The sequence below is a fragment of the Leucopleurus acutus genome (genome assembly GCF_964270905.1).
Source record: "Leucopleurus acutus genome assembly, chromosome: 7".
Taxonomy (NCBI): domain Eukaryota; kingdom Metazoa; phylum Chordata; class Mammalia; order Artiodactyla; family Delphinidae; genus Leucopleurus; species Leucopleurus acutus.
Window position 1 is genome coordinate 17,563,382 of NC_139150.1, and position 23,906 is coordinate 17,587,287.

The 23,906-nt window shown below is 44.3% G+C and overlaps 1 protein-coding gene across 4 annotated transcripts in view; it reads left to right on the top strand.

Annotated features, from left to right (window-relative positions):
* Positions 1-23,906, top strand: part of ASTN2 (astrotactin 2) — a gene marked incomplete at both ends in the record, with an annotated part of 917,251 nt that overhangs the window by 710,909 nt on the left and 182,436 nt on the right. For all 4 annotated transcript variants that reach the window (XM_082842116.1, XM_082842118.1, XM_082842117.1 and 1 more), the window contains one exon: positions 18,472-18,737. In XM_082842116.1, the coding sequence (XP_082698242.1) occupies positions 18,472-18,737 (266 nt within the window). The remainder of the gene's footprint in view (positions 1-18,471; positions 18,738-23,906) is intronic.

Genomic DNA, 23,906 nt, shown 5'->3' on the forward strand with positions numbered 1-23,906 from the left:
ATTTGACATCCCGGGAAGATAATGTGACCCTTCACAATGATAAAACAACAAACAAAAACAATAACGAAACTGTCTGGCTGCAGCTAAACACTTCACGTGCGTATAGTTCACTTAGTCTTCATAATCACCCTACGAGATAAGCAACTGATGCCCAGGTAATTGAATAACAGGGTCCCAAGTTGATAAGTCCCTCAACCTCTCAGCCCTTTGCGGGGGGGGGGGGGGGGCGGGCTCTGCACCATGGGGCATGAGAGATCTTAGTTCACCGACCAGGGATGGAACCTGTGCCCCCTGCAGTGGAAGCACGGAGTCTTAACCAAGGGACCGCCAGGGAAGTCCCTCTTTATTTCTAAATGGAGATGAGGTTTGCTATAGGATTAACTGAGATTATGTATAGTGGTTTGCATTTAACTAAGGGTATGCTCACTGCATGCCCAGCAAGTACTTGCAATTTGATGATTTCTCACAAAGCATATACCAGGTTGGACTTTAATTACCCACTTCCCCGCAGTTGTCACCAGTGGGCTGTGAACTCCCTGAAGGGCACTGCCTGCTGGTTGTCATATCTGTTAGCACTGTGCGCAGCACGCAGAAGTTGCTGAGTGAGTCAGACTCAGAAATGTGACCTTAGGCAAATCACATCCCCTGTCTAACTTAGAGTTAGTCCAGCTGCGGAATGACTCAGTGGGGTCAATCGAATAAGAGCGGACCATTTTTGGAACACCGGGCAATATACCAGACACTCCATAGATACTGTCCTATGTCACAATTAATCTTTTCAGCAATGATTCAAGTAGGCATCAGTAGCTTTATCTTACAAAAGAGGCAACCGAGGCTGAGCAAGATTAAATGGCTTGCCTACAGTCACCTTTTGGGAAGTGGCAGGGCTGGAGTACACATCCAGGCCAGTTAGGCTCATGACATGCTCCAAACCACCGTCCAAAGACTACCCACATTTTACGACACCAGCTGTCTTTCTATTGATACTTTATTAAGTAAGGTTTGTTTTTAAGCCTCAGAAGACAAGAGAGATGATATTTAGGAATTCAAGGAAAATGAGGCAAATGGTGCCTGTCATTATGACCACAGATCATGATCCTGTAAGGCAAAGACCCTCAGATGAGCTGTTCTGAGCAGCATTGCCAGCGAAAAAGAGGGACTGCCGTCTGCCCTGGGTTTCTGCCGTGTTGGAGACTCAGTGCAGCCTGTTTCACCAGAATGGCAAGGAGCCTCTCTGGACAGAAGCCTGGGGTTCTTCTACCAACCACTGTGTTACAGGTGGGGGAGATGGGACAGTTACTGTCAAACGGTTTATTCCCAGCCTTGAGACCTCACTTATACCCCCTTCTTAGACAAGGTGGGGAGTTAGCACTCTGTTTGATGAAAACCACGGTTACAAGCCCAAAGTCTCAATTCAAGACTCATCATATTTTTTTACTGACCTTTCCTCTATCATAGGGAAGAGCTAATAGTATCCCTGACAGTCTGGGGACATAGTCCAATCATGCTTTCAAAAAACAGCGACAACAACAAACCGTTTCTTTTCTCTTAAAAAAAATCTGTTTGCCTTAAAAAATGTTTAAATTACTTACCAGTTAAATTAATTACCATGCTTCCCACAAAAATCTCAGAGTAAAATAAACACCCTGGGAAAATGCACTTATTTTAATCCTGTGGCTTTGCATACCCTTGACACATTATCAGTTTTCCTCATAGACGGAGACATTTAAAAAATACTCTTTGTGGAGTACTTTATTCTTTATTCAGCATTTTACCATAACTTTTTTTTTTTTTATTTAACATTTAAACCACCTGTTTCAGTTTGCTTGTGCTGTAGTAACAAAGTGTCACAGACTGGGTGTTTTAAAACAGAGAAATTTATTCCCTCACAGTTCTGGAGGCTAGAAGTCTGAAATCAAGGTGGCAGTGGGGCAAGACTTTCTCTGAAGTCTCTAGGGAGGATCCTTCCTTCTTCCAGCTTCTGGTGGCCCCAGGTGTTCCTTGGTTTATGGTAGCATAACTCCAATCTCTGCCTCCATGGTCATTTTCTCCCTGTATGTCTCTGTCTTTCCATGGCATCCACTTCTCTTTGTGTGTCTGTGTTGACTGAAAAAAATGCATAACCTAAAAGTTGAGAATTATATTTTATTTGGCGGACAATCTGGGGACTTAAGCCCAGAAGACAGCCTCTCAGATAGCTCTATGGGACTGCTCCCAAGAGGTAAGGGAGGAGCCAGGATATGTAGGAGTTTTGCAACCAAAACCAGGTAATCTGAACATCAAAAGATTACTGTTAGTTAAAGAAAACCAGACTTTTCAAGTTAATGAATTTAGTGTTTTTTTTTTTTTTATTTATGAAAAGATGCAAGAGTCTGGGCTGATTGAAATCATTCCTTTGATATGCACCTTAACTATCTGGGGCCAGTATCCTGCTTTTCTCCATCCTGAATCCCCTCAGGGTGCACAGGTTGGGGGTGGCTTCAGTGGCTGCTGGCTTGATGGCGGCAACATTCTTTGTCTCCTGATGTGGCAGGCGACATTTTGCATCCGTACCTGTGTCTTCTTATAAGGACACCGGTCCTATTAGATTATGACCTCTATGTTACCCAATTAAAATTCCAGTATGACTTCATCTTAACTAGTTGCATCTGCAGCGACCCTATTTTTAAATAGAGTCACATACTGACATACTGGGGGTTAGGATTTCAGCACATCTTTTGGGGGACACAGTTCAGCTGATAACGTCCCCCTATCAGCTAAGTATTGTTTTCTCCATTTACACATAAGATCTGTAGTTTAACCTCTCTTTCATTCCCTTTAAAATGGTGGTAACAACAGCTAATTCACAGCATCGTTGGGAGCAGAATAAGATATGGGTGTTAAGCACTTACATATTAGGATATTGCCTAACTTGTAGTAATGTCCATTGCATTGCATTTATTATTATTAAGTTTGCTTATTAAGTCCACCATTGTGTGGTAGAGGGCTTCAGAGTCAGACAAACCTGAGTCGGAGCCCCAGTTCCACCCACCTGGAAGGTTTGGGGAATAGATTAGAAGATGATTGGAAGTAATGCTTAGTAACTTGTTGCAGCTGACAAGCTGTGTAACCTTGGACAGCTTACTTAATTAGCCTTTCTGTACTTCACTTTCCACCCCTGCAAAATGGGAATAATAGTAGTTATCTACCTCATAGTAATGTTGTAAATTTTAGATGATTTAATAGATCTAGTTTTTAGAGCACTTCCTGAAAAAGTGTTCTATGAATGATAGCTATTAGTGTCATTATTATTATTATTACTATTTTGACAAAATGTTCTCTTTTCCTTCTCATATTAGCAGCTGAATTCTGAGGAGAAGGATAAAGGTCTTGTTTATGGAAAACAGGGTAGAAAATCTAAGGAGTTAAAACTCGAATGCATCCTAACCAAATCGGTCTGAGTCTGGGGATTTATAACTGCCAGCACTTCCATGAAATCATGGAAAATTATATCTGTCTATCTGTATTACTTATCTATCAGGGAATAACAAATTACCCCCAAACTTTGTGGTTTAAAACAACACACATGTTTTATCTCACAGGTTCTGTGAGTCAGGAATCTGAGCACACCTTAGCTAGATCTGCTTCATCGTCTCTCACGAGGCTGCAGTCAAGTTATTGGCCAGGGCTGGAGTCTCTCCTGAAAGTTGCAGGAAGGAGCGGTTTCCAAGATCACTTAGGTTGTTGTTGGCAGGTTTCAGTTCTTTAAGAGCTGTCGGACTGAAGGCTTCATTTCCTTGCTGGCTTTTGGCTGGAAACTGCGCTCAGGTCCTTGCCACAGGAGCTATTCCAGGACAGCTTGTTTCAGCAAAACCGGCAAGAGAGAGGTCACAGCCTTTTGTAACCTCATCACAGGAGTGGCATCCCCTCAATGTTGCTGTATTCTGTTGGTTAAAAGCAAGTTACTCAAGTGGAAGAGGTTATAACAGTGTGTATCAGGAGGTAAGATTATCACAGGCTGGTTTCGAGGCTCCATCCCTCCCACCCACCTTCCGCCTCTCCCTCTCCCCACTTCGTCCCTCCTTTCTCTTCTCCCTCCCTGGGTCTTTCATTCTGCTTATGTACATATCTGTGTACATCTCACATAGATATCCTTACATCTGTCTGTCTGTCATTTGTCTACTTTCTGCTGAAACTCTGACTCCAATCTCTGTATGTCATACTCAATCCCTGTGGGTTTCTCAACCTAGCCTATACTTGATACTTAGTAAGTGCTCAGTAAATGTTTGAATTCTATTTAAATTTACAGCATAAAAGAGAATTTTTTTTTTTTTTTTTTTTTTTTTGCGGTATGTGGGCCTCTCACCGTTGCGGCCTCTCCCGTTGCGGAGCACAGGCTCCGGACGTGCAGGCTCAGCGGCCATGGCTCGCGGGCCCAGCCGCTCCGCGGCATGTGGGATCCTCCCAGACCGGGGCACGAACCCGCGTCCCCTGCATCAGCAGGCAGACTCCCAGCCACTGCGCAACCAGGGAAGCCCATAAAAGAGAATTTTTAAAGTCAACTTTATCCATCACCTAATATAACCATTATATTGATTATATTTATGTAAATACTTACCAAGTTTCCTTTTAGTCTGTTCATACATACTTGTGACCATGCTGGGTCTCCAACCTTTTTTTTTTTTTTTTTAAATAAATATAAGGTTTTATCTTTTACTTTATGGAAAAATGTTTGAAATCATATTTTTCTGGCCTTTATGGTTGTCAAACTGGCTATATAAGAACTTCTCAAGTTGACAAGCTCATCTTTAAACATTTAACCATCACAAATAAAACTGCATAAATGTCCTTTGTGCTTTCTTTTGTTTGATTTATTTCCTTGTGCTGATATGGAAATAGCTGGTTTAGGATTTTGAACTTTTATTTCAGTATCACATTTACGTGCATTGGCCAGATCCGGTTTGTAGTGGTTTGAACTAGTGTGGATAGTCAAAGTGTTACCGAACCAAACTTGGGTCCGCTTGACCACAGGCAGTAAAGCCAATCTACTGATGCTGGGTGGCGGTGAAGCAAAGTGCAACGTTTATTTCAGGGCACCAAGCAAAGGGTCCAGGTAGTTAGTGCTCAGAAGGCCCAAACTCCCCAGTGGGTTTCAGGGAAAGGTTTTTAAAGAAAGGGTGAAGGAGGGGGCTATGGGGTGTGTGATCAGCTTGTGGACAGTTTTCTAATTGGTTGGTGGTGAGGTAATCGGGAGTCAACATCATCAGCCTTCTGGTTCCAACCCACCTGGGGTCTCTGTGCTTCTGGGCAGCATATCGTTAACTTGTTCCACCTGATGGGGGTTTCAGTATCTGCAGAACAACTCAAAGGATACAGCTCAGAATATTATCTGTAGACCTTGAGGAGGAACTAAAAGTACTGGACTTTGTTTAATGGCTAAATTATTATTATTTTGTCTTGCTTGGCTGTTTTCCTTTCTTTCTGCATTTTCTCACTTCTCTGATTAAATTTACTCTTTGGAACTCGGAGAAGGCCTTAGGAGGCTAAAAATTTTATACAGATAAGAGGCAGGTGGAGGACATGGCGGGGTGGGGCTTGAGTGGTGTCTGTTCTGGGAACGCCCCATAGGATCCTGCCTGGTGTCAAAAGGTCAGCGGTAATCAAATACTGACTGAGTAGAGACTTGGTAAACGTGAGTGGCATTGAAGGCTTGCTCGGAGAACATTCCCTGTGCAGTGTCATCAACCTCAACTCGACTCAGTGCGAAGTGAGGGCTACTGGAAGCTTTGCCATGTGCTTCATTTCTCCTAAGCCCCACATATCAACCCCCATCCAGATTTCCCGCCCTCTGGGCTCCAGGATTTCAGCAACTCTCTCTTTATCGTGGCTACCATTACCCTGTCCGTCCATCGGTGTTGTTTTGTTGTTGTTTTGCCTGCACCATGCACCTTGCGGGATCTTAGTTCCTGGATTGAACCCAGGCCCTCGACAGTGAAAGCATGGAGTCCTAACCACTGGACCGCCAGGGAATTCCCAGTTGATATCTTTTAGGACTGGATGGCAGCAGACTAAGAGACAGTCTCCTTTCCCCAACAGCCTCACCAGCTTTACCCACATATTCTTTTCATGTCACTGCTATCCATTATTCTAATTTAGTTTTCCAAAAGTAGGCAAATATTATTGTTTTTTTTTAAAAAATTGATATATAGTTATTTATAATGCATAAAATTGCATTATATATTCTAAATTGCATTTAGAGGGTACTGAAAATAAAGATGTATTTTTTCCCCATATACAAATTTATAGACCATTGAATTCTATCCATGGGCTTAAGAAGCACTGGCTGAAGTATACAGCCTGTCCCATGTACTTCCTATGGCATATATCAAAGGCACTTAATGTCTGATTTTTACTTTTAGTGAAGTTAAAGTTGATCAGCAGATTCAGGTGCAGCGAGTCTGATCCATTCATTAGAATATCTCCCATCAGCCTTTCTACTAATGGTTTTAGCATTCATCGATGATCGCTGTCTACATCTATTATCTTATTAGAGATTACAAAATGGTAATTTTCTAACTGTCATTCTTCCTGCCTGTATTAAATGCAATATTTCCATAAAGTAAATTGTAGTTACCCTGAAATCCAGTTCATGATAAAATCGTGACTACGACTGGATTCTTTCACCAGTTTTCAGAATAATGAGCTGGTCTCTTAGCCATCCCCAATGATGAACAATGAGCTTTTGTTTGTTTTTTCCAGTTTGAGTTTTGGCTTTGGTTTTGGGTTTGATTTGAGGAATGTCATGAATTATAGGAAATTTGTTTATCTGATCTATTTTAATCAATCACAGTCATGCTTCATTTTGTTCAATGGTAGGCCAGTGTGAGCCCCTCTAAACTGGTCTGCCTGTCCTTTTGAAATGAACACACTGGTCTTTGGCAACTATCTCGCTTTTGGGCACAGCAAGACTTCCTAGGCTCAGCTTGTACCATACCTATCCCAGACTTGGAATAAGGATTTTTTCCAAGAATCTTTTGTTCCTTTTAGGGGAAAATGATATTTAAAAACAAGAGTCTGGGTATTAAGGGTATTTATTGCTGTTAGGTTACCATTACTTCTAGGCTTTTTCAGTGGACAGAGCTATGAAATGTTTATTTTTTTTTAAAGAGAAAAGCAAATCATTAGTGTATATGATTTCCAATAGAAATTTCAAGGTACAGAATTTTTCTCGACTTCTTTGACTTTATAAACATAAGAGACAAACAATTCAGGAATAATCTTAGTTCCTAATGACGGTAACATGATGGCTTGTCTGCTGGAGCCCACAGTATACACACAATAGTTTCAAAATAGCAATACCAGTATTACAACTAGCAGTGAGTCCATTAAATCTAGTTTAAGATTTATTTACAGAACATTTTTTTTCTTTGGACTGTTTTTCCCTAAGCATGTAAAATCAGAATACTGCGTTTTAAAGCCTTTCAACATAATTATTTTCTCTGTGTAGTTATGCCAACACTTTGCTATATAGCTGGATATATACATTTAAAATTTGCAGAGATTGTATTGTCTTTTTTTAAAAAAACTTATTTTTTGGCTGCGTTGGGTCTTTATTGCTGTGCGTGGGCTTTCTCTAGTTGTGGCGAGCGGGGGCTACTCTTCATCGCAGTGCGTGGGCTTCTCATTGCGGTGGCTTCTCTTGTTGCGGGGCACCGGCTCTAGGCATGCGGGCTTCAGTAGTTGTGGCTCGCGGGCTCAGTAGTTGTGTCATGCGGGCTCTAGAGCGCAGGCTCAGTAGTCATGGTGCACGGGCTTAGCTGCTCCGCGGCATGTGGGATCTTCCCGGACTAGGGATCGAACCCGTGTCCCCTGCATTGGCAGGTGGATTCCTAACCACTTCACCACCAGGGAAGTCCCTCAGTCTTTATTTTTATTTTATGTCTATTTTCATTTAATTTGATCTTTTGATGGGTAGGCTCATTAGTCCCTTTTCCTGTCCCTAGAAGCACAGCTACGGGGAAGAGGGAAGCTAATGGGAGAAGTAACTCACCCTGAACATGTTCTCCAAAAGCACTGCCTATCAGCATGTTTAAAGGTGACCTTTTAACCTGAGTACTGTTAAGATTTCAGTGAATATGAAGACTTAGAAGTGTGACAGCAAACCCTTAAGAAAGTGGTCAGAGGGCGGCGGTTTCTTTTCTGATGGTACCAAAGCCTTCAGCTGAGCCATTCCAAGTTCATACCCTCCCTGACGTTTGAACCTGGCAACCTCTCACCAGCCCCAGGTGGCCTGGTTTGTCTTGTTGGCCTGCTTTGCTGCCTCAAGGTCCTGTCTAAGCAGCATCTGGGAGTCTTCATCTCAAGCAGGCCATTAGCATCTCAGAGGCCTGTCGCTCCCTAAATCCTGTCTAGGAATGATTCCTTCTGGGCATTTCCTCCTTGATCCCTAGTCTAAGAAGCTACTGGAAGGAGGGGGAAGGAATTGTGGAGGAACTCATTTTGGAATCCTTCCTCAAGGGGATAAGTTTTGAGCAGAGATTTTAAGAAAGGAGGAATGGGATGCCAGGGAAGAGAAAGCAGGCTTCTTATTAATGACGCTTCTGCACTTCATCAGACAGAAAAGAGGCTTTGAAGTCAAAGCCTGAATGCCTAACGGCCTTTGGCTGCAGTGTGTCACCTCTCAGAACCTCTGTTTCCTTGGTTGTAAAATATGGTTATAAAAATTATCATATTCCTAGGCCAAAGCACTGTTGTGAAGATTCAATGAGATTTACAGTGTCTTGTGTTTGGCATAGAATAGAAGCTCAGGAAATGTGACTTTCCTTTCTACCCTCTCCCCGTTTCAAGCACTTGTCCCACCACCTCTTAAAAATGAAACGAGGTAGTTATAATAATACTAGTAATAGTAAGAACGGAAATCTCTGGAGAGGCACAGGCATACATTATCTAAATTCTTACGGTAACTTTTATTATTGGTGATAATAGCCTTACTTTATGCATAAACAAGCAGAGGTTCCAAGAGAGGAAATAGCTTGTCCATGGTCACACCCAAGGCCTTAGCCCATAAGTCACATTTTGCATGAATTAGGAAATGGTGCTCCTCTGCTTGGATTCAACCCTGTGGGTACAGGCATGGCCAGTGGAGCTGAGACAGGATTCAGCCCCTCACTCACCCCCTTGCCTTGTCACTGTCGTGCAGTACACAGCTCGCATAACTGTACACAGAAGCTCTGGTCAAATGCATAGTTTTGATCAAACTGAAATTGAAACCCAGATCTGACCGACATTCGGACCACATCCTTTCCAACGCTACCTGGGAGTTCATCTCTTCCTGTTTCCTTTAAGATCCTACTCCATTGTTTATCTCTTCTCACTGCCTTATCTCCATCTCTTCCCCTTTCCTTCTCTTATGGCTTTTCCTTCCTAGCTGATACACTGCATCAAATCTCTGCACTTAAGTCCTGGTAGGTTTGAAACAAATCATTATTCATAATGTCACCCCCACCCCATACCTAGCTCCAAACCTGGCACTGGTAGGCCTTCTAAGTAATGCTTGTTCAGAACCTCTGTAGTCATTACGCTAGGCTTCCTTGTATCATAGCTAAGCCTTTACTCTCCTTCTTGTTGCCCTCGGTGCCTAGCAAGTTGCTTTGCCCACAGTAATCACGCTTTGGCATGAAAGAACTAAGATTTTTCCCAAGAGCAATTGTCCTAAGCAGGCACTAGGGGGCAGCAGAAGATCACACATGGCCTTCCGTTCACCTTCCCGTTACTGGCCACAGCCCACCTTGTCTCAAGAGGCAGGAGTAAATGATACACTGCAATGCTGACTGCTCCCTGACGTGCAAGAGCGATGTAAGTCAGGGGGAGGTGGGGGCTGAGCATGCTTTAGTCTGTGGGAAGAACCACTTTTGGGCCCACTGAGCTGCACTGGGATTCTTCACTCTGCCCCTTACTTTAGGGCAAATAATACAGCAGGACCATGTGGCCGTTTTTGTGCTTTTTAAAAATATTAAAATAATCCTAATTTGCAAACAAAAGACATCAGCCACTACTGGGCTACTGGGCATTATCCAGGGGTCCCTCTCCCTGCCCCACAGAGGATATGACATTCCTCAGAGATTGACCTGCCGTCACTTGAAACAAGTATCCTCTCGTAGGCTATACTCTGTCACTCTGAGCCTCGGTTCCCTCCTCTGTAAATGGAGACAACAATTTCTACTTTGTAGGATGATAGCAAAGACTATATGAAATTATAGATGCTGCATCTCTCCTTTGATGCTCAGAGCAGTTCAATGGGGAATTAGTGTCCTCATTTTACAAATGGGAAAACTAAGATTAGAGAGGTGAGGTGACTTACCCAGAATTCAGAATCAGGTAGTCTGACTAAATAGCTTTAGACTTAAGCTTTCAATTCTACCCTTGTCTACTGTGTTCCACCAGGTAGGAAGCGGATAGTTTAAGGAGATTCCTGACAGTGTGGTTAAAGTGCCAGCAGGTTACAAGGGAAGCTTTACAGATTCAGACATGCACGGGAATGAATAATGCTGAGCTGAAGGCCAAGCGCTGGAACAAACGACCTCTGATGATGCTCCTGACACCCTAGAGTTTATAAATTCTTCATTGAGTTCTTTTTCTCGTTTATCCTCGAAATAATCCAAGATTTAGGTACTAGCATTGTTGACGTTTTACAGATGAGAAAATGGAGCCTCAGGGAGGTTAAATGACTTGTCCAAGGTCATCCAGCTGGAAATGGGAAAGCTGGAATTTAAACCCAAGCAAGTCACTGTCCTATAGCTTCCCTTCTGCAGTTTGGCATATTACTTGTGTATTTAGGGAAGAAGCTGCAAATCAGGTTAGGACAGGAGATCAGTTGTCCTAGGATTTGGCAGTTTTGTAGACCTGTCCTCTGTTTAGAGTCTGCACCGTTGCTTCCCCTTCCGTTCCTCAAACATGCACACAACACACACACACACACTCGGACATACACACCTTAATCAGAAAGCACTCAAGAATGCCCCACAGTTCCTAAGGATGGGAGTTCACCTGCCTGAACTGTAGTTTGTTGGCTAATCTTAGCATGACCCCAAGTAGGGGCAGGCTTGAGTACTGCAGATAGGGTTTCCAAGAAGCACAAAGTGCATAGCTCTGGGTCTGGGTCTTATGATTAGAATGAGAATTGCAGTTTTTAGATGGCAAGCCAGTCTAGGTCCAACAGAGCTGTCCCATAATGGAACTGGAGGCCTAAAAAGGTAATGAGTTCTGTGTCATTAGAAGCATCCAAAAAGCAGTCGGAGGATCATTTGGTGGTGAATGAAACATTAGATGGAATTTCTGACCAGCTGACCTTTAAAGTGCCTTTTACCCATGAGATCCCTTAGCCCATGGAAAGGGGTGGGGAAGCCTAGGGTTGTTGTCTGGGGGGTGGCAGGAACGGGGAAAGGCCCAAGTGTTTACAACAGGGATGACTTGTGCAGGAGTAAGAATTAGTGCTGAAAATTTTTCGGCAAGAAATTTGGACAACGAAAGGAGCAGTAGGACCAGGTGCAAAAAACTAGACTAGTTATAAGCTCTGTGGTCTTGGGAAAATTGCTTTACCTCTCTGAGTTGTCATTTGTACATTCATAAAGTAAGGTTAAGACTGTCTGCCTTTGGGGCTATGGTGATAATATTGAGATAGTGGATTTGAAGTCTGATAAGGGTTACAGGAATAGAGGGGATTAAAGGTAAAAAAGAATCAGTACACATTCATCTGTTTATTTATTCAGATAGTCACCTGCAAACTGTCTGCATGACATCAGACATTGAACTCTGTGCTGGGGATGCAAGCGGTCATTGAAAATGGTCATAGTTCTTGCTCTTATGGAGCTCACAGTTGAGTTGGGGAGGCAGATATTAATTTAACATTAACTATTAATTTAACATTATAATGATGATGTAAACGGTTCAGTCGATTGTACAAATTGAGAATGATCAAAATATAGTTCTGATCATGAATATATGCATGTTCGAAAGTACATATCATAGTTGGTTCCCACACTCCTTTTAACATATTCACTGGATAACCTTCCTCTGCTCCTAGATGAAAATCTTAGCTAAGCCACATCTAATCTATTATAACTTTTGTGGAACAGACAGTGCTGTAGACATTTTAAATTGATAACACAGTTTCACATCAGGAATTAGGATGTCTAGTCCAAGATTTTAATCAAATCTCTAAATCTGACAAGTCAGATCTCCTCTCCCTCCCCAGTGGGGATGTTAGGACGTGGGGCAAGGTTGGCCTTTGTTCTGTTTCTCTCCCTTGCTCTTCTTCTTCCTCTCCCTCTACAGTCAAAGCAGGAGAGAGGAATGGTAAGGATTTGGAAGGTCATACTTGCCCTGATAGCCTTGTATCTGGCTCTGTTTTCTCCGGTCCTGGCAGGTTTTTAAAACCGACCCTCTCTCTTGGCGGGGTGGGGGGCGTTCTGTGGTTTTTCAGTGGTCCTCGTGGCCAGGGCCTTCTCCCAAGACCTGAGACGATGTAGCATCTCTGTGGCTGGCTACTGCTCATCCCTGTCCACCCTCTGTTTCTCTGGCTGCTCACCTCATGGAGACTCTCACCGTGGGGACCCCTCAACCTCTGTTATAATTCCTCCTGGGTAAGACTCAAAACAGATCCAGCCCAGCTCTTTCTCTTATGTGACCCACATCTGGTCCGGAGGAAATACTCAAGCATTTTTCCCACTGGCAACCTCTGGGATTTGGGGCTAATCCCTGTGCTGCCTCTTCTGCCCTGCTGCCATAGGCCACTAGAACTTCTGCAGGTGGGGTATGACCCTAGTCCACTATCTTCCCCATTGCCGAGAAAATGTAGCAGTTTCTCCAAGAGGCACTCTTTTGAGGCTCCTTATCACAAAACTTGGGATTAGAAGGTAATGTGCTCTACGTGACCCACCTGGGGTGCTGGGGACTCTAAACATTAGGTAATAGCTGTCTCCAAAGCAAATCTCTCCTATATCCTTCCCGTCTACTCTCTGACCTCATTTTATTTCCTTGTTCTGGCTGAGGTTTCTAGAGTTATGAAACTAGTCAGGATTCATCTCCTTTGTAAAGTCTGTGTATAGGGGCCTGGCTCTGGGATTTCAATTCTATTCTGTCTTGGTGTCTCCGTAGAAATTTCAGTTTTACCATCTTGTTACAGCAACAGCACAGCAATAATTAAAACAATCACAACAACAACACCGATAACAGCTAGTATCGATTGAGTGCTAAACCTTTGCCTTATTTAATCCCTACAAGTAGTCTTTCAGGATGCTACTATTATTTATGAAGGGCACGCTGATGATGCTGGAGTTTGACTCAGGCTGAGAAGTTCAGAATGCATAGCGCAGAAGTTCAGTCCTTGTCGATGCCATCTCAGCTGGCTACTTTCCCTTTGTTAAGGATATTTCTGTGGGTCCTTGAGTCAGGCTTCAGGGCAATTTCTTTCCTCCAAGAGGAGACAGCAACTCTGCCTAAGAAATGATCCCATTTCAGCAATTCCTGGGAGGCCATTGCTGTAATAAAGGCCATTCTTTATGATATAAAAGTCTCACCCTCTTCCCCCCGCCCCCATCCTTAGCGTTTCTAATTTGAGCCCCTCTGGTCCCTGTGGAGTCTTTAAATGCTTCAAGTGCAAGCCTATTGCCAAAGCAAGCCTGTCTGACTCGGGACGCAGCGCCCTGCGCTGTTGCCGAATATTGAACAAACATTCACGCGGCTTTGGCTCTCCCAGAAGCCCTTAGTCTGATGCCTTTGTTTTGTTTTCTGGATGAGGGCAAGCGGTACCATCACCTCCTGCCGAAAAGCCCTGGCTGCCCTCCCAACAAGGAGTTGTCACTTCAACTGAGGCTTTTTTTTTTTTTTTTTTTTTTTTTCTTTCTGGTGGCAACAAAATAATACCCAGCAGGAATTTGGGAGGAGAAAAAAGAGAGTTCAGTTGGCAGGTTCTCAAATGAATGGGTTGTAGTGTCATTGGAACTGAATTGGGCTTGAAACCAGACATGATCCTATTTTGGAAGCATTGTTCAGAGGGATGGGAAATGTGAACAGAGGATAAGTCTCTTCAAAAATGTTCTTTATCCTTGGCCTGTTAAAGACAGCCTGTTTTAACTAAACTCTCCCATCCCCTCAATGGCAAGGGCCTATGTGAGAACCTAGAGGAGGTCAGAGCGACTGGCAAATTGATCAGCTATCCATCTGTCAACCTTTCAACTGAGAGAGCTAATTTTACTTTGGGAAGAGCTTACCACTTGATTACAAGCCATCAATTAGTTGTCAATCCTGAAATTCACAAATCTTCACGCTTAGACTCATCGATGCTTGGATGAGGTGGCACAGGGATCAGGGTATATAAATATACATGTGTTCAAATATATTATTGAAAATCGTATTGAAAGCCTACTGCGTTCCAGGTAACACGTAAAGTGGATGGGAATCGGCAGAACTAACACTGTCTCTGCCCTCATGGATCTTATAGTCTGGAGACATTAACAGGTGACACATAGAACAGGATGCTGTGAGGATCTTTAGTGTGAAACCCTAATAGAGATTGGAGGCATGGGGATGGAGTTCAGGGAAGGCATTTCTGAGGACCAGAGTCCTGGCCCCTGAACTAAGATCTGAAGGGTGAGTGGGAGTGAGAGCCAAGAGAAGGCAGGGCCAGAGGGTGGGATGGGGAAAGCATTCTGTGCAGAGAGAAGAGCACGTGCCAAGACTGAGTGAGAAAGGGCAGGGTGTAGCCGAGAAACAGAAAGGCCTGTGTAGCTGAAAGTAGGAGCATTGGGAGGAACAGGATGACAGATCAGACTGGAGAGGCAGACAGGTGGTCTCATTCGCAAATTACCTATGTGCCATGGTGAGGATTTTGGTCTTCATCCTAAGAGCAGTGACGTGCCATGCAAGGGTTTTAAGCAGGAGGAGAATATAGAGTTTGCCTTTTGAAAAGATGACTTTAGCCACCGAGTGAAGTTGGATCAGAAGCAATTAGCTTTCGCAATGGTAGTATCTACAGAGGAACAATTAATGGAATGGCTAATGGTCTTCCCTGATGTAACTCTCCTCCAGATCATAACTTAGGTATGACACAGTCTTTATGGAAAAGGATCGTTGTTAATAAATGCATGGGACTTAGAGGTAAATCCCTTTTTCCATTTAGGTCTCAGGTTCCTCACTTGTTAAGCCGTGGGTTTGGACCAGATGATACCAAAGTGCCCTCCTTTTGCAAAACAAGCCCTAAAATTCAGCTTGAGTTCTATACTGCTACTAGAATTCAGTTTTCAGCCTGGACTATGGGCTTTTAACCCCATTTTTTTGAAATGATAGATTGTTAAAAAAAAAAAAAGGATTTATTGGACAAAAGCAGACCAGCAAAGATCTCAATAGCTCATTTTGCTGTTAAATAGATAGATCTTTAGCCCAATGTCTATGAATGTCTGTTTGATCAAGGGAATGCTTACTCCCAGCACCATGTTACATATTTTTCCCAATTAAATTATGGCAAGGTGCTCTGAGGGATAAGGCATCTGTGCTCTAAAAAATGAGATACCACGAGTAGTTTAGTTTAAGTGATGAATTGGTTAACAGACAGCTGGGGTCATGTGCTGAAAGGATCACTAAGTCATCATGTGACCCTGGAAAGTCATTTTCCTTCTTTGGGACACAGTTTCCTCTCATTTTAAATGGGAGGGTTTTACCAGATTAGACTTTTCAAAGGTATGCTTTTTCAGTAGTTTTCAAAAGATATTTTATGGAGAAAAGGTGCCTCACTCTATTTTTTCTCCTTGGAGGTTAATAATCCAAGTGTATTGATGGTCTGTTGATTCCAAAGTTTTTCCTGTAACTAATCCATCATACTGCCACATTCCTGTGTAACCTCTCTCTGAAACTCAGTTTCCCCATCTATAGCAAGGGCTATAGAGCAGAGGTTTCCAAACGTTTTCTGTAAAGGGTCGTATGGTAAATATATATATATATTTTTTAATTTATTTATTTATTTAGGCTGTGTTGGGTCTTCATTTCTGTGTGAGGGCTTTCTCCAGTTGCGGCGAGCGGGGGCCACTCTTCATCGCGGTGCATGGGCCTTTCATTGTTGCGGCCTCTCGTGCTGCGGAACACAAGCTCCAGACGCGCAGGCTCAGCAGTTGTGGCTCACGGGCCCAGTTGCTCCGCGGCATGTGGGATCCTCCCAGACCAGGGCTTGAACCCGTGTCCCCTACATTGGTAGGCAGATTCTCAACCACTGCGCCACCAGGGAAGCCCGGTAAATATTTTAGGCTTTGTGGGCCATACAGTCTTTGTTGCAACTACTCAATTCTGGCATTTTAGCCATACACAATATATAAACAAATGAGGGACTGTGTTCCAATAAAACTTTATTTACAAAAACAGGCAGAGGGCTGGATTTGACCCACAGACCATAGTTTAGTGAACTCTGGGTCACAGTGGGGGCTAACTGCTCTCTAATGTCCTCGCAGCTCTGACTTTCCCTGACCTTCTCCCCTGAAGAGTTATTCTCTCCCAAGTTGGAAGTCCCCCTTCTCCAAAATGTATCCCTCTGGCCTGCACTTCCAAAAGTCATCATCATCATCTTCTTTTGACATGTCTGTATATAAGAGTGTCTCTGTCTCCCCAGCTGCTGAGATGCCTTCTTCACAGCTTTGTTTTGTTTATCTTAGTAACTACCCTTCTTTAATCCCTCTGAAGGATTGGTTAGCTGGAATTTGCTTTGTCTTCTTCCCCCAGAGCCTTTGATCTTGTGCTCATAAGTATTTGCTGACAGCCAGACAGAAAAGGTGGAGCCCAGATCCCAAGCCCGAGGGCCCAGAGAGTAATGAATGAAGACTGCGTTTATTTGTATTTCTAATTGGCAAGCCTATTTCCAGATCAGCTGCATGTCACTGCAAGCAGAGAGCAAAAGCAGGAGACAACCTTCTTTCTCCCAGGCCTCGGTGCCCAGGGCCCCTGTTTTCCACTGAGGCAGGAGCTTGCCCTGATTTCACCAGGCTTGGAAGAAAATGCCATCTGGACCAAGTTTTGTCCCTTAGTACAGGACCACCTTGTTTTGCCACTCAGACTGTACATTGCACAACTTTGAGGACACCATTTACATCATCCGTGATGTAAATGGAACCCTCTGAGTTGTACAAACCACTTTTTCAAGCTTTGAGCCCTTTCTTCTTATGAAATCTTACATCGAAGGCCTGTCTATAAGAGATACAAGTGGAACAACTCTATCTGAAGCTGAGATGCAGGTTTAGAGTCCTGCCTTCTCAGTCTCCCTCTTGCCTTCTTCAAGCAGCTGCTGAGATGGCTGTTGGGATCCCTAGAATTCCTCAGATGAATTTTGGAGCCTCTAGACTAGATCATAAATGTTATTCTAACCATTCACAGCTATATAATCTCTCTCTTGATAAAGTCTCAAGTATATCCCTAGCACCATTCTAGGCACTGAATATTGAGGGGACAGGAGTGGGAGACATGGCCCCTGGTCTCCCTGAACTGATTTTATGGTTGGAGAGGTCAACAGAAAATGAGGTGAGAAAATGAGCTTAACAAGATAGGGTCTTACATGCAGAAATACTTATCAGGGAAGAAGGGGCTGGGGAAAGGAGGAAAGACTTCCTGAAGAGGGTCACATTGGAACGGAGCGCCGATGGGTGGTAAAGATTTGGGGGGGCAGAGGGGAAATGTAGGGCAGGGAGAGCAAAGGCACAGAGGTGTGAAATGGCACTTGTAGGGATAAAGAGGAACAGCACAGAATGGGGCGTGCGTCCTTCATGCACATGACAGCACACTGAGGAAAAGAAATTTGAATAAGGGGACAGATGAGCACGGAAAGAAAGGGGAAATAATGCCTTCTCCAGACAGGTCCACCTCCTTCTATCTCATTTACCAGTCATAACTGTTTCAGTTGTTATTGTTAACCACACATTATACAATTAATCACTATAAGCTCCTGGACATTCAAAGACTTTCCCAAGGCAGCAGAGCTATTATCCAGCAGAAATGAGATTTAAACTGAAATTGACTTGACTCCAAAGCTTGTCTCTCACCCATTACATAGAACTGCATGAAAAATATAGGACTGGAACAAGTTTTTGAAAAAAAGGTAGAATTTATAAAAAGTAACAGTAAACAAAAGAATTTCTTATTGGGAAAAATATGCTTGAGTATTTACATCTTACAAAGGTCCTTGAAGAATCCTCTAGTCCAACCTACTGACTTTAAATATAAAGAAAGTGAGGCCCAGAGAAAGCAAAGAGTTATTTAATATAAATGGTATAACAAGACACCATTCTGGTCTCTGAGCCCTCAGGTCAGTGCTCTTTCCAAAGCATCACGAAGGAACCACTCTATCATCTTTTTTCCCTTTCCAGTGGACAACTGCCTCCTTAGCACATCGTAATGGGTTCAAGAGTCCGACCTTTTGAACAGTACTGAACAATACTGAACTTACATCTCTTTCTCCAGAGACCACGGAGTTGGGCAGCAAGAAGGAGCTCAAGTCCATGCCCTTCATCACCTACCTCTCAGGCCTGCTGACGGCCCAGATGCTGTCTGATGACCAGCTCATCTCAGGTGTGGAGATCCGCTGTGAGGAGAAAGGCCGCTGTCCATCTACCTGCCACCTTTGCCGCCGACCGGGCAAGGAGCAGCTGAGCCCCACACCGGTGCTCCTGGAAATCAACCGTGTCGTACCACTTTACACTCTCATTCAGGACAATGGCACCAAAGAGGTGAGGTCCCCTGACACAGCCACTGAGTCAAATCTAAGAACCAACCCTCCTACCTCCTGCCCTTGTGGGCCCTTTGTCCACTGGGATTGTCATCATCGTCATCAACAGCATGGTGAGGGCTAGCATTTATTGATCCCTTACCATGTTGTAAGCACGTATATAACTTGGTAACACTAGCTGCTGTAACTGGCAAATTCTCCAATCTCAATGGCTTAGTACAATTAAGGTTATTTCTTGTTGTGTAGAGTCCTAAATAGAAGTGTTTGATTGATGGGTGGCTTTACTCTGAGAAGTAGTTCAGGGTCCCAGCCTGTTCCGTCTTGTGCTCCATTAATCTGATGCTTCCACGGCTGCTGTGGAAGAAGAAAGAACATGGAAGGTTGCACATGAGGAGTTGAAACGGGCCACGCCTGAAAATGGCAAATTATCATTTCATCTCCTATTCTGCTAAGCTAGAATTCAGCCACTGGGCACACCTGTCTGCAAATGAAGACAGGGAAATGTATTCTATCTGTTTGCCTAGGAGAAGAAGGTATGGGTTTGGTGAAAACCTAGCAGCCTCTGCCTCTGTACTATACTTGGGTTATCTCATTTAATTTACCCTCCAGATCTATGATTTACTTATAAATATTGAGTTGATTCATATGGAATTTCTGACATTTGACCATTTTTTATTTATAAAGATGGCAATTCCGTATGGTTCATCCTTTTCTCATGCCCACTTTACAAGTGAGGAAATGTAAGATGTTGAATGATTTGCTCCATGTTGGTCTGCTCCAGAGCCTACATGCTTAATCATGAAATTCTATCTCCTCTTTTTCCTCTTTCTATCTCTGTGACTTTCAATTATAGCATGTCAGGGCTTGAGAGGACTGTATGAATGATTTAGTTCACTGGTTTGCACACTTGTGTTCATGGAACATTTTTTTCCAAATGTAGTGTTCAGGAACCCCAATCCATAAAACCGGGAATAGTGATGCCACTGCTTCAGTAAGGAAGAAGGTAGATAAAACATCTCCACTTGGTCCCCACTCTTCCCTCTGCAACACCTTCTGGACAGCCCTGGGCCCCCAGAGAAGGCCATCTGGTAGACCACTGACCAAGTCCAATAGGATGCTATGGATTACGTGCCCCTCCCAAAGCATCCTCCTGGGCTGAGTAAGTGCCAGTGCATGGTGAGTGGTCAGGGAGGGTTTCATAGAGGACAGATCAGGGATGAGAATAAGGAAGTGAGGAGAGTATCTTCAGGTAGAAGACCTGAGGCAGAAAAGTACATGGTCTCTACAAAGACCTATAGAAATTTCCCATGACTGAGACCAAGAGATGGAGGGAGAGCACATATGAGGCCAGAGGGGACAGAAAGCACCTGATTATTTAGGATACTATAAGCTAGGTCCTGGAGTTTGGACATAATCTGGAGGGCAGTGACATGCTGAAGATACATGGTTAGCAGGAAGCTGATAGGATTAGATTTGTGTGGCAGAAAGAGCCCTCTGGAAACAACCCAAATGACCATCGATGGGAGAGCAGTTGAATAAGGTGTCGAATATGCATACAGTGGAACACTGTACTACAGCCAAGATGAACGAACTATAGTGACACTTAATATGAGATGAATGAACATAATGTTAAATGAAGACAAGGAATCCCAAAGATACAGTTTATATAGCATGATACCCTTCCCTCTATTTTAAGTTAAAACAGACACACAGGGCTTCCCTGGTGGCGCAGTGGTTGAGAGTCCGCCTGCCGATGCGGAAGACGCGGGTTCGTGCCCCGGTCCGGGAAGATCCCACATGCCGCAGAGCGGCTGGGCCCGTGAGCCATGGCCGCTGAGCCTGCGCGTCCGGAGCCTATGCTCCTCAACGGGAGAGGCCACAGCAGTGAGAGACCCGCGTACCGCAAAAACAAAACAAAACAAAAAGAAAACCACACACACACACACACACACACATACACATACACATACACGCATATCAAATACACGCCTTTTAAAAATAAATACAGATGCAATAGATAGTTTAAAAAAGGAATCAAGGAAATTATGAACATAGGATCATGGTAATCTTGAGTCAAGCGAGGCAGGTAATGGCGCGATGGAGCATTTGTTACATGATGGTAGTCAAGTTTCTAGCTGATGTTTGGGGGCTGGATTTGTGGGGCTTTATGAAAGTGGTAAAAGTAGCTAACCAGCTAACACTAACTGGATGAACACATAAAGCCTAACCATGCATGGTGCAGCAATGAGCTTGAGTCACGAGCCGTGCATCTCAAATCATCTAACTCTGTGCATCAGAGGTCCCCAGACCAACAACAGAAAAGCCAAGAGAGCCAAACGTGTGTACATCTCCAAACCTCTGGTTTCAGAGTGAGAGTCAACTGTGGAAACATAGGAGTGGCAGCAGGGAGACCCCTGAGGAGGCTGTTGAAGCTTCCAGTAAATACCAAGGGTCGTCTGACCAGTGTTGTGTCAGTGCAGACAAAAAAAGCAGCACATCGGTAGCTCTCCAGGGTTTGGTGAGAGAGGCCATGAATATCCCTATTTAGGGCTCTTTCTGGGCCATGCTCTCCTCATCTTTGAGGTGGTTCGATACTAGCTAAGTCACAGGACTTTTTGTGTGTGTGTGTAATTTATTTTTATTTTTTATGTTTGGCTGTGTTTGGTCTTTGTTGCTGTGTGCGGGCTTTCTCTAGTTGCAGCCAGTGGAGGCTACTCTCTGTTGCACCGTGCGGGCTTCTCATTGCAGTTGCTTCTCTTGTTGTGGAGCACGGGCTCTAGGCACATGGGCTTCAGTAGTTGTGGCTTGCGGGCTCTAGAGCACAGGCTCAGTAGTTGTGGTGCACGGGCTTAGTTGCTCTGTGGCATGTGGGATCTTTCTGAACCAGAGCTTGAACCCGTGTTCCCTGTACTGGCAGGCGGATTCTTAACCACTGGGAAGCCCCAAGTCACAGGACTTTTATGATGTGTTCTTGGCACGTGTGGTGGCAAGACAAGCGCTGGTTCCTTTCCTCTTTGCTTAGGAGTCAGGTTCCCCATGTCCAGATGCTATGCCAGCTTCCCTCAGCATCATCAGTTCTGGAAATGGGTCTTCCTGAGGCTGATTCACGTTCTCTCAGATACAGAAGCCCAGGAGTGTGAAAGCAGTCACTAGATGTCACTGTTCTCCTTATGTGGCATCTGCTGCTTTTGAAGCACGAGTCCTTCCTTCGTTAATTCAGTATTTCTGAGCACCTACTATTTGCCATGTATGGTGTCATGCCCCAGGAAGTGAAGAGTGGGACAGATGGACACAAATGGGCATGGTCTTTATCTTCATGGAGTTTACAGACTTGTGGGGAAGACAGATATTATTGAAACACTCCCACCAAATAAGTGAGAACAAACTGTGCTGAGTACCAAGAGAAGTCCAGGCCTTTGGGTTAAAATCGGGTGACCGAGGGCTTTGTGGGATGAAGGAAGGCTTCTTTAGGGAAATGAAATTGGAATTAGTTCTTGGGGGTCGGGTGCCTAAAGTGAAAGTAGAGGACTGGATTTGGGGGAGAGGAGGAACCTGAGAGCATTCCGGGTCAAAGGCCTAGCTCCTGCAGAGCCCTGAAGGATGTGCAAACGTGGCCCATTTCCCTGAGGCCGGGATGGGAGCTCCATGGGCAATGCCGAGGAGAGGCGATGGCCAGGCTAGGCAGAGCTCTGAAGGCTCTGGTGGTGAGGAGTTTGGCCCCTGATAGCGGGGAGCATAGAGGCATTAGAGCAGACAGGTAGGCGCTGTCTTCTCAGCTCCAAGCTCCTCTCCTCTAAGTTATACCTGCAAAGGAACCTTAGAGCTGCTTGACTAGTTTCTCTCTCCCTCCCCAACCCCCAAGACAGTCCTGTTTAGAGTTTCACAGCAGCCTAGGGGCTGCTGTGCATTAGGCCTTTTCAAAGGAGCCAGGCTGTGGTAGGAGTGGGTAAGACAGGCCCAGTGCAGGTCTGGAAATGATCCTGGGGGAGGGGATCGTGGCCCCTGAGAGAGGCTGGTGTGATGAGAAACCAGCCACTTTCATCTTGGCCATCATTTCTCCTCTGCTTCTTCCCCAAACCCCCATCACTTCTCCCAAGATTTCGCCATCTCTCTGCATTTCTTTGCAGTCAGAGGCAGGGGCCACATGGGTCAAACATAAAAGGGCCTTGGCCTGGACTCTGACACTGAGTCATAGCGAGGCTGGGGCAAGTCCTTTTTCCTCCCTGGGCCTCTCTTTTCCTACCTGAAAAAGCAGAGAGGTTGGGTGAGTTTCTTTCTGAGTTTCCTACAAGAGACTTTGTCAAAGTGGAATCAGATAGTGCAAGATCTGTGCTCCACTCAGGTTGAGTTGGGATCATGCCTCAATCCCCTACTCCTGTGGTGTGCTGCTGAATGACCTCTCCAAACCTCAGTTTTTATGTCTATAAAATGGACTCTTGTGATCCCTACTTCATGGGGATCAGATGATAATGAATGTATAGTACCTGGCATGTAGCATGTAGTGGGCTTATGTTTCCTATGATAATGATAAAAATAACGTTTGTCTAAACTGATTCCTTCCTTTTTCTGTGCTTCCTTTGGTATCTCCTCTTCTAGGTAGCACTCGATAACTTTGCAGATGCCCAAAGTGCTAGGGACATGACGTTCAGAGTAGGGTCTGCATTTTGTATGCAAGAGATTAACCTAAAAGGGCAGATCACAAATGGAAGGATTTCAGGAGCATTTTTCTCACTTTATAAATATTACTGGAACTTGTACTTTATAGGAAAGGATACCATAGGTGGAATTACACATGAGTAAAAGGATTTCCTTCTGTAGACCTTCCAACGCAGAATGGAACCATTCTTCTATGTGAGAACACCTGTCTCCTTGAGTTATTTGAGATGCTAAGTCAACTGCTGAGTCCCGTTATATGGCATGGTCAGGAAGTATCAGAGAGGGGCTGTGACTTGCCTGGGGTTTGTGGGGCTGTTCAGGCCTCTGATTCTGGGCAAGGGCCAGCGTGTGCTCTTCATAGCCTTGGGGACCATTGGACACTAGCTCCTTTGGTGGTTGGGATATCCTTGGTTCCATCTCCTTGAATGCATGGGAAAGGATGATGCCTTCTGCCTCAGCTGGAAAGGAGCCTTTCATTACACTTTGTGCTGTGGTTCTGAATAAGCAAAGCAGG